This window comes from Balaenoptera borealis (assembly GCF_965194805.1).
Source record: "Balaenoptera borealis genome assembly, chromosome: 9".
In the NCBI taxonomy this organism is placed as follows: Eukaryota; Metazoa; Chordata; class Mammalia; order Artiodactyla; family Balaenopteridae; genus Balaenoptera; species Balaenoptera borealis.
Genome location: NC_138873.1, coordinates 42,951,677 through 42,968,003, shown reverse-complemented (window position 1 = coordinate 42,968,003; position 16,327 = coordinate 42,951,677). Strand labels below are relative to the sequence as shown.

Sequence of the window (16,327 nt, the reverse complement as noted above, 5' to 3'; positions counted from 1 at the left end):
CTTCCATGCTCATCTGATGGCGCCTAACTACATGGCATAATGTCCTGACAGCAGCCCAAAGTTAGGATCCAAGGGCTCATTTTACAAAATAATGATTGGGCATGCTTACAGCTACAAAAATATTAAATTAGGCAGCAATTTAAGCTATCTTATAAAATGTCCTGAAAAAAGAAAATAACACACTGATTTTGAGGACAATATAATCTTTGTGTTCATCCCTATCAAAAATGTTCCATTTGTTACCACTCTTACCGTAGAGTTGGTTCAATTGCATTAATTCGCCAGGGACGGAACTTTTCTAAAATCCTTCAGGCACTCACCAGAACTTTAATCAGGCATTCAACCCGATTTAAATTGTCATCACTGTATCAGGAAAAGATGACTGACTTAGTCCTTTTTATATTGCTTAGTCCACGGTTCTCCTTAGCTTGGGATTTTGAAAATTCTGTCATCAAGCACTTTTGATATCAGCTGTGGAGACTCTGCCTTGGAGCCTGTGGAATGGTCTACAAAGTGGGACAGACACAAAAACACTTACATTCCAATTCTATGCTTGTCTCAGGAACAACTGATCATCCACTATAGGAGCTCCCATGCCTTTGAGCTCAGCTGAAAGAAGATGTCTTTTTCCAAGTTTGTCATTGCTAATCGGTGGGACTAATATGTGCATTCCCTCTTTGCCCACCTTCCTCCGCATTATAAGTCTCCTCTGAGAGACCAGCTCTGCATTTATTGATGCATGGGGGAAAGGCATGCAATAAAGTGGCTCCTGAGAATATGATGGATGTTGGAGGGTGTAAAAATGACTTAATAAGGCCAAAGAGATTTCTCCATGACATTTCTACTTTCCTTGGAAAACTTATAGATATAAAAGGGAAGGTTAGAAAATAAGATTAAGATAAAACTCAATTAAAATAGATCCTTATCATAAAATGTATTTCTTGCTTTTCAAAGTATCTTCTTTCTACCACAATACATTTATTGCATCTTATAGTTCACTTATCAAAGATGTTAGATAACCATAATGACATTTTCTTTACTACCAGACATAATTTTATATTTATTTCAAAAGAGAGAAAACATTTTCAAAGAATTAGATAATTAAACATAATTTTTAAAAGTCACAATTTTATTGGTGCCAGGCACGTTCCCGTACATCATCTCATTTAATCCTCCTAATTATGCAAAGAAAGTATTTTTATTCTCATTTTTACAGCTGAAGAAATCAAGGCTCAGGGAAGATAAGAAACATGTGCAAGTACACACCAGTACTAAATGGTGTGGCCTAGATGTGAAATCTTTCTGCTACACCACTTAATACTTATTCTTCCATAATTGTGACTCATGTAAGAAAGGTACCATTGTTCAATTGCAGTAAATTAGGATGAATGACTGTCCCAGATAGGCCAGAATGGAAGGGTTTCCCCAGAAGTGGGACTTTCTGTGCTAAAACCAAGAGAATCCCAGGAAAACAAAGCAGCTGGTCGTATTTAAAACTCAAAAATATTCAGTGAGATGGGTTCATTTTCATAAATTGCATTAGCACTCTTTCAACACTCTAGAATACTATAATTCACCATTTATTCTTAAAATAGTGGTAAGTAATGATTTTAAATAATATTCCCTCTTCTCCTCCCACAACCACACAGACACAAGTATCCCTCCAAACATGGTATTTCTAGTACTTAATCAAAAATCTAATAAGGAAATCCAACTCTTGCAAAGCTGTCATGACTGGGTTGATTAGAACTAAGAAGCAATCCAAAATGAGAAATGGCCAACCCAAACAGACAGGTGGTGATTCAAAGGGAACGATTTATTCACTCTTTTTTAACCACCATTTACTGAACATTTAATAAGTGCCAGATGCTATGTTAAGCATTTTACATTATTTTGCATTTTTAAATCTTATTGACACTATTTTATGGTATCCTCGCCATAACCTCATTTTAATTAAGGAAACACAAGTCAGAAAGACTCTATAGCTTGCCCAATGTTTAACAACTAATAAGTGACAGAGATGTGATTAGAACCCATGTCTACCTGAATTGAAAGATGTCACCACTCAAAATCTTTACCATGAGATGTATTAAGACCTTTTCCATCAGCTCAACTCATTTAAGCATTTATTGAGATCTTATAATGTGCCAGGATCTGTGCTAGGGACCGCAGAGAATATAAAGCGAAGTAAGTCACAGTAGGCCCTTCAACCCTACTGTATAAGAAAACAGGAAGGGGAAGACAGGCAAGTTAACAAATAATAGACGTGGAGCAAAGTGCAGTGGGGGCCATATGCAGTGACAATGGTGTGAAATTCAGAGGAGAGAAAGAAGGCACTGGGTTGAATGAACTTCTCATAATTTCAAATGTGTACATTTGCCCCAAATTTGCAAATCATTATCACTCATTGTGGTTTCAACCATACGTAAATGACACACTTGCTAGATATAATTTTCCCTGTGAACTTTCAGAGAAATTGACTCTACCGTGTCAGATATCTATTGCATTAATAAGGCACGAAACATAGAGTAATATGTTGTAATTTCCAGTTAACTAGATACAAATTGTAGGTACAAAATATTATATCAAACACTGCATTATATAATATGGTTGGATAAAATCATGTCCTAGTTAGTTTAACTATATTTAATCATCTAAGATTTCATACATGCTATATGTATAGGTACCCACTTTCAAATGATTTAAAAACTGATAAATACACTTACTAGTACAATTTTAATAAGTAATATTTAATCACTTTGTTACCGATAACTTGGGAAATACTTCTAAACTTGCAGTTACACAAAATTGTATCATTATTAACAATAATTATCACTGCACTGGTGAAAATTCAAAGTACTCGGCAGTAGATTTCATATAGTCAAAGGCTTAACAGAATAGGCCATAATGATATAAATGTGGAGTTTGAAAAAGATTGTTGAGACTATTCACTGAAACAGTGTGGCCTCTTTTTAGGACTTTTAAAAGATGGACTGATGTTTCCCTAATTTCTATTAAAATAGTTTATTATAATTTAACTTTCCTGAATCTATTCATATAAAATTAATTTCATGTAACCAAGAATTCTATCGAGCCAGCACTTCCACACTTCACTAATACAACAATAATTGATATTCATAATAATGGCCCCACGTCATCACAAGACTCTGAAATGGGTCCTTATTGAAAAGTGACTGAATCATGTTCATTATAATTTTATAGTCTTAGTAATGGATACTTTTTACTTTATGGGTTATTCCGCAAATGAACTCCTTAAAATTAGAAGTTTTGTCATGATTTCCTAGTTGACACATAAAAAAAGATTCATCAGGTTGCTCTGTAACAGCAACCTTCATTTCCCTGGAAGACACACCCAGGGACACAGCCGTGAGGTCTGGTTCCTCATTGGAGCCTCCTCATGTTCTTGGGCCACCCGCTCCCCATGAGCCCCGGGAGGGTTCCCAGCCCTCGCAGTTCCACGCTCTCAGCTCCATTCCCTTGAACTCCAGCAAGCTCTCCTGCCTTCCGGGGTATCTTTTCTCTCTCTGATTCTTACCAGCAGTGGGACGCTGTCTTAGAAAAAGTGACAGTAATTAGAGTGAAGAGGTCTCTCCCCAAGCCCAGCCCAGATTCTTTTATGTGAAACCTCTTCCTAGAGAATGTGCAGTGGCCCCAACTGTACAGTGAACATCTGGCTCTGCAGTTTTAGGTTGTTCCAGCTAATCTGGAAATCCAAGGCTACTCTAAGGTGGGTCTCTTCCTTAGAATCACGCTGGAGAGAGCGCCCTCCCAATCCCGCACCTCTTCTGCCCCAGAGCTGCATGTCTGCTGAGCTCCGATGAGCCAACTACAGAGGACACAGCTGGAGGCTCCTTGGGTACAAGCCCACCGTGAGGCCACCGGCTGCTGATTTCCACTGTCCTTCCCTAGCTTCACACTTCCTGGAGTGGAAAGAGTTGGCCTAAGTATAGGAAATAGCTAGGTGCGTAATTTATGAGAGATTGGACAGGAACCAAAACTAACCAAAACTGAATTTAGAACAAATAGATATTTTTATGAAAGAAGAAAAATACTAATGTGATAATGAATTACATATATTTTCACCCTTATGTTACTTACTTTAGGGGAGTTGAACATTTCAACCCATAATCCCTTTCACTCAGACAGAAGACATGGGGCTTTATGGAGAGGGTACAATCTAGAAGAAACTGGTCCCTTTCTTAGCTAGGGAAGACTTCTTGTTGGGGACGTAGGCAACCTTTTTGTATCACAACGTAACTGGAGCACACATAAACGGACTTTACTAAATCTCAGTTGGCAAAATACAGAACTTCTATAAAAATGTCAGAAAAGAATAGGCATAGGAAGCTGATTTTGCCGATGCCAGATTCTTGTTAGGAAAATTTTAATAAAGCTTCCTCTTTTTTTTTTTTTTTGGTTCCTAGGGGAAAATAAGCTGGTAGGGGACCTTCTGGTCTTAGGGGGAGCCACGCTCTACGGTATCTCTAACGTCTGGGAAGAATACATCATCCGAACCCTGAGCCGAGTGGAATTCCTGGGAATGATTGGACTCTTCGGGGCATTTTTCAGTGGAATTCAGTTGTGAGTAAAAATAAGAAATTCAGGCAGTCGATACTCTTAGAGCTTATTCTTACAATTTGTTTTTCATTTGGGGTATGGTTGTTCACTTTATTTTACAAAAATCACAGGTAGAAACCTGTCACCAACCTCCCACATGATATCTGAAAAACTCAATATCTTTATTAGTAAATTTCCTCCAAACTAAATGAATTTTTAATGGATATATTTAATGGACTTTGAAGATAATTTACAAGAATGCATGAGAAGTACGTTGATTCTCCCAAACCAGCCAATGAGGTTTTACTTAGAGAAACAGACAAACTAAGTGTAAATGCCATGGTTTGATGCACTTCCAAAAAGGGGCATTCTGTTTACTACTGACAACCAGTAAACTAGTCTTACTAGTAACCACCACTAGAAAACTCATAGTTTAAATTTTCCTTTTATAAATTTTTTTCTTTTATTGTGCATGGATTCGCACAAGTGAACCATATTCAAATTCATCTGTTAGGGAATTCCCTGGCAGCCCAGTGGTTAGGACTCAGCACTTTCACTGCCATGGCTCAGGTTCAATCCCTGGTAGGAGAACTAAGATTCCACAAGCAGTGCGGCACAGCCAAAAAAAAAAAACAAACAAAAACGAAAAACAAAAACCAAATTCATCTCTTAGATATTTAGTGTTTCCATTTTCCTTAAACGAGTGAAGATATAACACAGGCATTCACTAAGCATCAAAAAGTCAGAAACAACAATTTAGCAATAATTCTGACATTGGAACGTATAAGTCATCACTGACTAGGCCTCAGAAGTTGTTGCGAGAATAAGTGTCAAACAAAGCATAATTTTCCATCAATAAAGGCCATGGATTTTAGTTTCACATAAGAGATAAAGAAGGATAGTATAACCTCCAGTCTAATTTCAGCAAATCCCTCTCTGCAAAGCAAGTAATTCTGATTTCACCAAATCACTTTCTACAAAGTAAGTTCTTTGTACTGGGGCAATGTCTGAAATTATTTATGGAAGCTATTTTGGCATCACTTTAAACTGGTTTTGCAAATAGGCTGTTTCCAAGAATCCTCCAAACTTCGGTATCCTGAGATACAGGTGAAAAACTCCATAGCAAACAAGGCAAGGACATGGGAAGACTCCCTAAGAAAGATTTATTTTTGGTTCATTTTGAAAGCATGCTGGCATTTTAAAGTTCCTAAATTTGGTGCTTCAGCTTTGTGAGAGGAAAAGAAATAGCCTAGTTCAACTGTTCATAACCAACATTGTGTAGATGGATGGCTCATTTTATGGATTATTATTCTTGAATCCAAAAAATATCTTCAGAGATCTAGCACTCATCTGCTTCAGTTATAGGCCATTAGAGCTGACAGAGCCCTTCAGAAACACTGCTGCCAAAATAGTGGAAGTGACATATGAGTGTGTTTGGCAAACGGGATACACTGAGGGCACACTGAAACCAAAGGGACACCGGTGGAGCCGTGCCCCCTCCCCTCCTGGTCCTCTTCCAGAACAGTGGTTCTCAGAGTGTAGTTCTCTGACCAGCAGTACTGGCACCACATGAAAACCTGTCAGAAACACACATCCATGGGCCCCACCCAGATCTACTGAATCAGACTTTCGAGGGATGGGGCCCAGGAAACTGTTTTAACGTGCTCTCCAGGTGGCGGTTTTGTACATTTAAGTTTGAGAACCACTGCCCTGAAGAGTGCTCAATCAGAAAACTGATTAAACCTGCAACCTCGCCATATACTTTTGAGAAAGCATCTAAGCAAGAAGAAGCAAAGGCTAGAGGCAGACTGGGTGAGAAGGACTGCGGAGGGTCTGTGCTCCACCATGCCCACTGGCTCACTCACCAAACAAGATCCTGCAGGGATAAACCTTGGGCTGGGCTGCCTAATGAGACTTGCCTCTGCGTGATCCAGAGTAATTTTTGAAATTCAATTGATTGCTTCATGATTTGTATAAATCTGGTAAGTGAAAAAAAGAAGTAGGACGCATTGCTTATCAGGTCTGCTTTCTTTCAATTCGCAGAGCTATAATGGAGCACAAGGAGCTGTTAAAGGTGCCCTGGGATTGGCAAATAGGTAAGGGGTTTGCTCACCTGAGATGCTGTTTTTAGTAAACCTGAGAAATAACGTATGGAGAGTGACGGGGGTGGCGGTGAGGCACAAACAAGGAAAGGACTTAGACTGCAAGGGACAAAAGAAAAGGACACCCCCTTGTCACTTTAGGGATTCGTACACACTAGAAGAGACTGAACTGTATGATTCATAATGTTTCTTAATTGAGCCTCTGCCCATTATCATCGCCCAGATGCCATTAGTGTAGACACAGAAGTATGTTATTAGGTTAAAGACCAACTGGAAAGAAAAAGTGCCCCGAGGCAGTGGTGAGACACAAATGACAGCAATTTGCTCCAGCTGAGAAACACCAAACTGACGTGATCATTAAAAAGTGGCACTTTAGTAAAGGAAAAAAACTGAACTTAACAAAAAGGCACAGAAGAAAACAAGGTAATGGGCATTCTGAACCCATAAAAACCTTTTCAGAAGGGAGCAGTTTGCACAAAAGACATGGTTAATTGATCTCCAGATGGACTTGGTGGAAAATACCAGACAGACTTTGAGCTACTTAATAGTCAGCCAGAGCATCTAGATGCCACCTGTTTCTAAAGTCACTTTTCTCTAAAAAAAATTTAGGACAAGGATTTAAGATCCCAGGTGATGCTCTAATAATGATCACTCAGCAAGCCCTAGACGGGACTGACCTACCCTCAGCCCTGAAATATCCCCTCAGTGTCTATACCAAGACACCTGGGTTCCAGCAGTGAGCACAGAGCTTGGCTTATGGGCATGCTTGGGAAGTGTGTGCCCGGGTGAAAATACAGGTGGTTCTCCACTCTGAAGCTGGCCGTTTGAGCCATCTCCAGCTTCTATGAGCTTTCATGGAACTGACAGCTTCAGTCAAATTCTGCTTCTCCGAACAAGGACAACAGTGACATAAAGCTCCCTGCATCACTTTACCTACCCTTGACCCTGAAGCATCCAGGGTTGACTTGCTGCTGACAGAATGGCCTCTGAAGGCACACCAGGTGCTACAGAATTATGCACGACTGCCCCTGGGGTTATCTCTAGTGACTTCAAGGGCTCCCCAGCCCTTGTGTCTGTCACAGAGTCCTGCCGTTTAATTTCTCCCGAGATGATACAATTAAGTGAAAATCAATAGAGAGAAGGGATTGTAGGGAGGAGAGGAAGGCGGCTGGGAAAGGAAGCCAGCTGCAGGTTACAGCTGCATTGACCTTTGTGATTCTCAGAGCCAGGATGTTACCTGTGCTTGGTAACACTTCACATGCAGTGGTCCATGAGTATAAATTAATTTTATATTAATAGTAGTAGCACTAATAAAAAATAATTTGTCCTCTAATTATGTGGATGTCACATGCATGTCCACCAAGGTTCTGTTATAATTCAGTGTTAGTTAAATATGTCATCAAAAGGTAGTTTTATTCTGAGCCCTCGTATTGCCATTAAAATGTCAATCTCCTGTGGTCCAAGATGATGAAGGGAACACATCATAAAACCATTCGTTTAAGTTCTGACTGGAAATGAGGCTCAGGTGGTCTAGAAAAGGAACCAAATATTCATCTTTTCTTTCAGAAGCACAGGTACGGGTTGAGTGTTTTTACACCATGGCCATCTTTGTCCTCCTACCTCATCCTGACCTACTACAATGTTCTACTGCTTGGTTCAGTTCTAGGCACATAAAATTCAGTGAATAAATGTTTATTAAATGAGCGAATGAATGACAAGCAAAGGAGACGGGCTGTCCTGCCCTCTCTTATCTTACAAAAATATAGACAAAAGGGAAGCGGTGGAGACAGGGCAGGAGGCTTAGGCTTGGCATTGCACTTTCTTTCTGGGAAACCAGGAGATGGCGTAGCAGCTACTGGAACTCATGGACCCTAGAGGCAAGGAGGCATCAAGGGGATCAGCCTCCCATCAAGGCCTCCCCATGCTCCACGGGAAATCACCCAAGAGTGCCAAGCTCTCATCACTGTGTCTTGGTGGAGCGCTCCCAGTGTCTTAGTTAAGAAACCAAAATCCAAGACTATATCTCCCAGTATCTGTCGATGCGTTTCTCTCCCTTCCCTCTCTCCACATCAGTAATCCCCATCATATAGTCTCTTGGACAGCTCCTATGGTTGCCATTTTATCAAAGTAAAAAGATTTTTTTTCAATGGAGCAAGTGGGGTAATAAACATGTTTCATATTTTCTGGATTTGGAAAGCATTTTTTAACAGATTCTGTTATTTTCTAATAATATTGGCCAATTGCAAGATACAAAGAGTAATTAAAAGCAAGAAGATAACATTCATTTATTGATGCTGTTTGTTTTTATTTCTTTGTTTTACTCTACTGAACAGAATGACTGGGTCTGGTTATGTAATCATGAAGCTCAAGTGAAATGTAAGACCTAATAGAGCTAAAATGTCCTGCTGTGGAACAGGTGGACAGATTAGTCAGAAATCTAATAACTAGCTTAAGCGTTCCCTTTATCCCATTTGCCATATTGTGTTGAAGGACGTGTGAACAAGTGTTAGCTGACGTGCAAGTCCAGCGTCAGAGGAAGAAAAAGTGTGCAGTGGGTCAGCCAACGCCAGTTCGTGGTGCGCTGGGGCTTCACTTTTCTTGCCGTGGGTGATGCTTGCTTTGGTTTTGGTTTTGGTTTTGTCCTAGAGTCCAAAACAAGAGATTTGACCTTTCCCTGAAGATGCAGTAATGGGACCACAGAGCAGGAAAGACCTTAAAGATCATTAAGAATACAGCCTTTCTTTTTACCGATGCTGAGCTGGAGGCCTGGGGAACTGAGGCCGCTCCTCTGGACTCACGGCTGCCTGTGGTGGGACTAATTTGCACTCTCTGAGTCATCCCCCCAGCCTGGTGCCTTAGTGCATATGTCCTGAGAAACCATCTTACCTCGCTTTTATTTTTAAGAATTAAAAATAATGTTTTAAAAATCTAGTCTAGTCAAAGGAAAGTAAAAGAACGCCAGTGACACCAGTGGGATCCCAAAGAAAGTGATGAGATAAAAATATGCAGCATACACAGACACATACTATATACATGTGTATACCATATCCGTCATATATAAGCATATATAGCACATATCACATGATGTATCATGTATATATGATATGTATATATCATATATAAAATGAGATGCTCATTACAGTCAAATAGGATGGCTCATCCAAGCCCCATTTCTCTTCATAATAATTAGACAACATAGGTTAGTAGTATGTGCTCAGAATTTAAATTCAGGCAGCCTGAGTGACCTGAGGGCAAGCTACTCAACCTCTATAAGCTTGTCTTCTGCCTGTTTGCTCACAGATCTCTTTCTTACCGTTACTCTGCTCTTCATTGCAGAGGCTGACAACTGACTCATGCAAAACAAACAGTGCTTCCCAGGCTGCTTTGTTAACTGGCTTTCAGTTAGATGTGGCCAATGGGAAGCAGTAGAAGGGGACTGGAGGGTGGGAGAAAGAAAGAAACCACGGAGTGTCTCCTTCTTTCAGGTCAGGTCTCTAGAAATGGCTGTGTCCTCTGATTATTCCTCTGCTGGGCTTCCCTGACTTCTGACCTCTGGTAACATGCCCTCCTCCCTGGATCCCTCTGGCTCCAGGGGTGTGAATAATTTACTGCTATTGCTAATGTCTGGGTTGCCTCACCATCCCTGTTTCCCCATCACCCGTTCAAACACCTTTTTAACTTGTGCCCCATATTATATTTCCTCTTTTGAACATGGTATGGACTGCGTTTTTGGACTGATACACTCTATAAGCCTATTTCCTCACGTGTGTAAAGAGGATAACAATAGCAATGTCAGCAATGGCATTATACTGTTATGGAGATTAATTAATGTACATAAAGTACATGACACATAGCAAGTGCTCAATCAGTATTAGCTGGTAGTATTCGTTCCAATTTCTTTAGCTTAAATCTCTTTAGTGCGTGAGGACAAGTTCTACCAAATTCTGTCTTTAGTGAGAGGGAAATCATTTCAAATAAGAAATGGTTATACATATACTTTGTTAATGTAGTTATTGCACCCATCATGTGGTTGTCAGTCAAAAAGTAATTCGGTCCGTTTGTTTGATCATGTCGATCGATTGTTTGAAAACCCCACATGCACAGCAAGTTGGGCCTTCAGATGCATCACTTACATCCATTAACTAGCTAATGTCCATCTAAGAACAACAAATCAGTAAATTGCAGCAATACTGCATTCCCACTCTCCACTTAATCATGTGTTCATTTGGCTGACCATGCTTTGCTCACAAAACAGGATATCCACACACAAAAACATTGGTTGACCCAGCAAAGTGATTAACTATGATGGTGTATATATTTCACTCCTATCCCTCTAAATTTAATTTCTGCAGTTTTTAAGAACAGGTCTAGAGTGTTTAAGCCTGGAGCATCTCAAGGTAGCCTGATGAGTAGAGTGAAACTCTGCTGTGTATCTATTTTCTTGCACTCCTTGGCTCACCAATTTGCTTGTAAAGTCACACCTCTTCTCTGAGCTGCCAATTGTATATCCACTCCCTACTGGACAAATCCTTTTGGATGATGCGTAAGCATCTAACACCTAACGTGTTCAAAATAGAGCTTTTTATTTCCCCTGAAAACCTGGTCCTCCTGCTCAGTTCTCTCGATCTCAGTAAATGGCATCATAATTCACCCAGTTTCTAAATTAGCCAGAGCCCATGTGAACCCATAGGTGTCTTTGACGCTGTCCTTTTCCTCGCTACCCACATCCAGTCTACCAGCAGGGCGTGTTGAGTCTTCGCAGACCAGCCACTTCCCTTCGTCTCCACTGCCACTCCGAGCAAAGCCACCAGCATCTCTTGCCTGGGCTGAGACCCTGCACTCCTCACTGGTCCCCTCCTTGCTTTTCTCCTTCTGTTCCTTCTCCTCACAGTAGCCAAAGTCATCTTTTAGAAATGTAGATCCAACGTTAGCCACCTGCTATGAACTCCTCAGTGGCTTCCCATTACAACTAGAATAAGATCGATTTCTTTCTAAGACCTACAAAACCCCACATAATCCAGCCCCTGCCTAATTTTCCAACGTCCTCTTTTATCACTGCCTCACTCTGTTCCTCCTGCTCAGATATTCTGGCCTCTGGCAGCTCCTGGAACCCATCAGGGTCTTTTACATTTGTAGGTCCTCCTGCCTAAATTATTTTTCCCCTGGCAATCTCCTTTAGTCCTTCAGCATTCAAGGTAAGTGCCACCTCCACCCCTCCTAAAACAAGCCCCCTGTCATTCCTCATAGGAACCCTTTTCTTCCTTCATAGTACTAATACCAACTCTACGCTTCCTGTCTATCCTGTTTTCCATTGTATTGCTAACCCCTAGCAGAGTCCCTAGAGCCTAGTAGGTATTCAGTGAATACCTGGGTGAATAATTGAGTGAATGTAAAACATCAGATCTCACATGTGAGAGTCCATAGTGTGCTAGGTAAAGTGATGGGAGGGTAGGATTGTGGAACTTCCTAGCCCAGTCATGTATCATCGAAAAAATAAAAAATTTTAAGGCTCTGGTTCCTGGACTATGTTCTGATCAAGTTTGATTACTTTTAGTGGATTAATTTAGGATATATTTTATCCCTAGTCTGTTCATTTCAGATTCCTTAAAGGAATACTGAATTAATTTTTATGTCTTTTCATGTATTAATCATAGGTTATTTAATATTGCATTTTTAGTAACTTGGTTAAAAGGAAAATGAATTATAAGTAGCATGAAACCCAAGTACAGGAAAATTGAACATTTAGGGAATTAAAACTTTGGATGGGGAGCCAAAAGCCATCTGACATTACCATGACAGAATATCCACGAGAGGACTTGTATAATTTACTGAACGAGAAAAGTGATTATTCCAGTTTCCTCTTAGGGCATTTCCACCACACTAGAGGGGGCTGTTGTACTGAGTTTGCTTACTTAATGTTCAAAATAAAATTCTTATATAGACTTGGCATGGCTTTCCTGAAACTTTCCTCAAATATCAGAAACATATAGAATAATGATTCATGCCCTGAAATGCTTTTCATATGGGAAAACCAAATTTCTCCATGGAGGGATCCCTGTTCTTCACAGTCAAAGGGACTGCATGTCTAGTACCTACCAAATCCTCCAAAATTCATAGGATTCAAGGGAAGTAATCTGCCCACAGCCTAAAGCAGACACATGTAATCAAGGTTCCTTTGGAAATGTTGGATATTTTATTATATAAAAATGCCCAGAGATCCACTGAATCGCATTACTTATGCTTATTCTATGCCTTATTCTTTCAAGGTAGAGAAATGAGCATAATTTTTCTACATTTGTGTTACGTCAACATCTAGGAAGTGATGAACAAAACTCTAGATTTAGCCATAATCTTCTGTTTGGGACTCAACAAAATTATGTACTTATGGAATTAGTATTAACAATTGTGTATCTAGTTATAATGAGAGACAGAGAAAGAGAGAGAGAATTTCAGAGGATGAGGGACTGATCATATAGCATTTTAAGGGCATTTTTTTCGTCTTTTTTATCTTTCTGTTTTGCAAAACTTCGTTCTTTGATGGTCTACAAAGCATTTACCTATCTATTTCTAAAACAGCAGAGCCTGCATGTGAGAGCCCATGGTATGCTAGGAAGAGTGATGGTGGAATAGGACTCTGGTATTGGCGGTAGGGCTGAGCAGGATTCACAGATCTGGAAGAAACTGACAGATCATCTTGTGTCAAAGCAATGAAGTGATTTGCCCAAGGTCACACAGTTAGGACTTCAGTGCAGTACTCGGACTTAGTCCACATCTCTTTGTCATGTAAGCCCTTCCATTTTAAGGACTGTGTAGTTATTCATCGTTGTGGGCAATACATGACACCAAGTAATTTCGTTCCTATGTTGCAAATAAAAAAGAAATGAAAAAAGTTTTAAAAGACATGGGTACTAGAAACTACTTACAGCGCAACCAGAAATAGAATTTAGGAGACTTGACCCTATGTTCTGACTGTAGCCACTAAGAGTTACTCCTTCCCGGAAGAAGCAAAACATCATATATGTGTGAGAAGCATGTGGTTTTTGTTCCATGTGCAGATTTTCACTTTTTGCTTTATGTTTTAGCTATGTATTGCCCAATAATAAACATCCGTTAATAGAGTGAAAGATAAGTCGGGGGGCACCATTCCCCTTCCTTCACCCACTGTGGATCCACAGAGGCCCTGGAAGAGGCTGTGATGTTGCCTCTCTTTCCTCTCCCCATCAGGACTGCTCTACGTTGGCTTTAGTGCCTGCATGTTTGGTCTCTACAGCTTCATGCCAGTGGTCATAAAGAAAACCAGCGCCACTTCGGTCAACCTCTCCCTGCTCACCGCAGATCTGTACAGCTTGTTCTGTGGATTGTTTCTCTTCCACTACAAGGTAAGTGGAGTCAGTGCTCCTTTCTGAAGATGATACTTTGTAGGAAGGAATGCATATAGGTAGGAATACTCTGCTGCGGAATGGCCCCAATTCTGTGATTTTGCATTGAGAAGCAGGAATGCACCTCTGTGTGCTAACCCCTATGACCTGGGTATTCACATTCCAACTGTAAGACTGAAGCAACATTTTGTCATAAGAGACTAGTCACTACAGACATTTGATAGTGAAAGATAAGAAACAGCTCTAGAGGGAAAGGCTTTCAAATAATGGGGGACAGTTTTTCTGACATCGTTCACCCCAGAAGCTACTCTTTTTCCAGCCTGAAGCTAGGGAGACTTGTACAATCCTCAAACTATTGCTGCCAAATGGATTCTGCCAAAGACATCGGAAGAGTGTATTCTCATTGCAGAAAAGACACAGTTCCTGCAGTTTCTGTTTTGCATGTATTTTTATAGCAAATATGAATGGAAAATGCTAATGCATTCAAAATAGTTTCTATTATATCAGCCCTAAAGGAGAAACTATTCAGTACCGAGATGGCAGTCTCTTCAAGTGTAAGACTCTACCCACATCCTCACCCAAGGCAGCTGTGACATTGGTTATGGCCCACTGAGGTGTGCTATGAGAGGCTATTTTTAAAACACTACACTCACTGATTCATTAACAATTGACTAGAGTTGGTATGTGAGAAGAGACCCGCTTGCCCTTCCTTAACTAGTCCTATAAGATAAGGGTCAGTGGAGACTATGACCAGTGTGAAAAAGGACGAGTAAGGGATATCCAAACAGATAAGACCAAATTAGGACAGGCCAAAGAAGAAGAGACAGAAGAAAAGAGGCGCTGCTCTGGGCCACTTCTAGCCAAGTGCTTCACCAGCAGTATTACAGGTAATGTCATCCTCTCACGGATGTGGCCAGTTGATAGGGCATCTTGGTGGGCAGGGCATCTTCAACCAGGTCACACTGGGTTTGGAGGTTCCCGGAGAAGTGCTGAGCTGGAGGGAGTATGTACTTGAGATGATGACCAGAGGCCAAGCAGCAGAAGTGAATGGTCAGAAATATCACTGTGCTAAGCCAAAATCATAGCCAAGAAACAGACCAAGAAGAGCAGACACGGGTGGAAAAGAGGTCACAAACAAGGTTGGCAGCTGGGAGGACCAGAAGCAGATCTGGAAGATGAGAGGTGAAGAAAGCAACCATGGCAGCAGATAGGGATGAAATGCTGAGTCCCTGTTTTACAGGGAAACTTCTGCCAAGCGTGGTGGCAAAAATGGCAGCTTAAAGAAATTGTCTATTGCTGGACAGCATTTGTACGTTGTTGGTAATTTGTTTTGTCTAGTTGGTGCAATCTGTTTCCTGAGTGCACCCTGGTCCTCATAAGGGTAAAAAGTAAAGTCTCAGCATGTTCCCCCCATTGCTCCCCACCACAGTGTTAGGAGGACCACCTTCCCTCAGAATCCCCCTCCAAACACACCCAATTCTTTTCCAGAGCCCTGGGGACTGCTCAGCCAGGGTCTCATCAGTACAGCACAGTGGCTGCCATTTTTCTGTCTCTCCTCTACAGCTAAGTATCCGCATCTAGTCCATTCCTCAGCATGAGTTCTGTTCTCAGCACTTCCTCCTGTAATTGTCTTTATAAGGTCCAACTAGAAGAATCCCTTTAATCGTCCTTGAGGAAAGATGACTGAAACCTATTGTTTTGATGAAGGACTACGGTCACTTCTTGGGCAGTCCAGATCCAGTTCGGCTCTCAGCATCCTTCAGAGCAGTGCTCTGGAAAGTCTGCTTTCACCAGGGGTACTTGCTAAAAATGCAGATTCCTGGGCCACACCCCTGAGCCACAGAATCAGCATCTGGGGGTGCACCTGGGGGAGTCTGCTCCTCCGTGAGGCTAATGTTCTCTGAATTTGAGAACAAATACCTGAAAAGGGTCCCTGAGCAGTGCTTGTTCCTGTCTGAGTCTGTCACTCCTCATACTTCCACTGACTTTTGGTTAGACCTGGGGCTCTCTACATAAACAAGCATCAGGAACTGGGAAGGCTGATGAACCAGGTAAATTCTAATTCTCCAAAATTCATCTTCTCCTCTCATCATTTGTATGTTACTGCTAACTTAGGATAAGTAACTTTGGGGAAGAGGAAACTGTGCAGTACCCTGTCATCGTGCCATCAGAAGGGAACCTGTGTTATCCGAAAATTACATTCCTGTACTCACCTATTTGGAGGTGTCATAGATGTTTTTTAATTCTTAAAGCAATGCTTTTCGCTAT

General features: G+C 41.0%; 1 protein-coding gene across 3 annotated transcripts in view; it reads left to right on the top strand.

Moving 5' to 3' along the window:
* The window catches only part of SLC35F1 (solute carrier family 35 member F1), a 410,805-nt gene that overhangs the window by 364,201 nt on the left and 30,277 nt on the right, over positions 1-16,327 (top strand). For 2 of the 3 annotated variants that reach the window (XM_082406220.1, XM_082406219.1), the window contains exons 5-7: positions 4,446-4,602; positions 6,622-6,674; positions 13,905-14,059. In XM_082406220.1, the coding sequence (XP_082262346.1) occupies positions 4,446-4,602; positions 6,622-6,674; positions 13,905-14,059 (365 nt within the window). The remainder of the gene's footprint in view (positions 1-4,445; positions 4,603-6,621; positions 6,675-13,904; positions 14,060-16,327) is intronic. The other variant, XM_082406221.1, reaches the window with a different exon arrangement.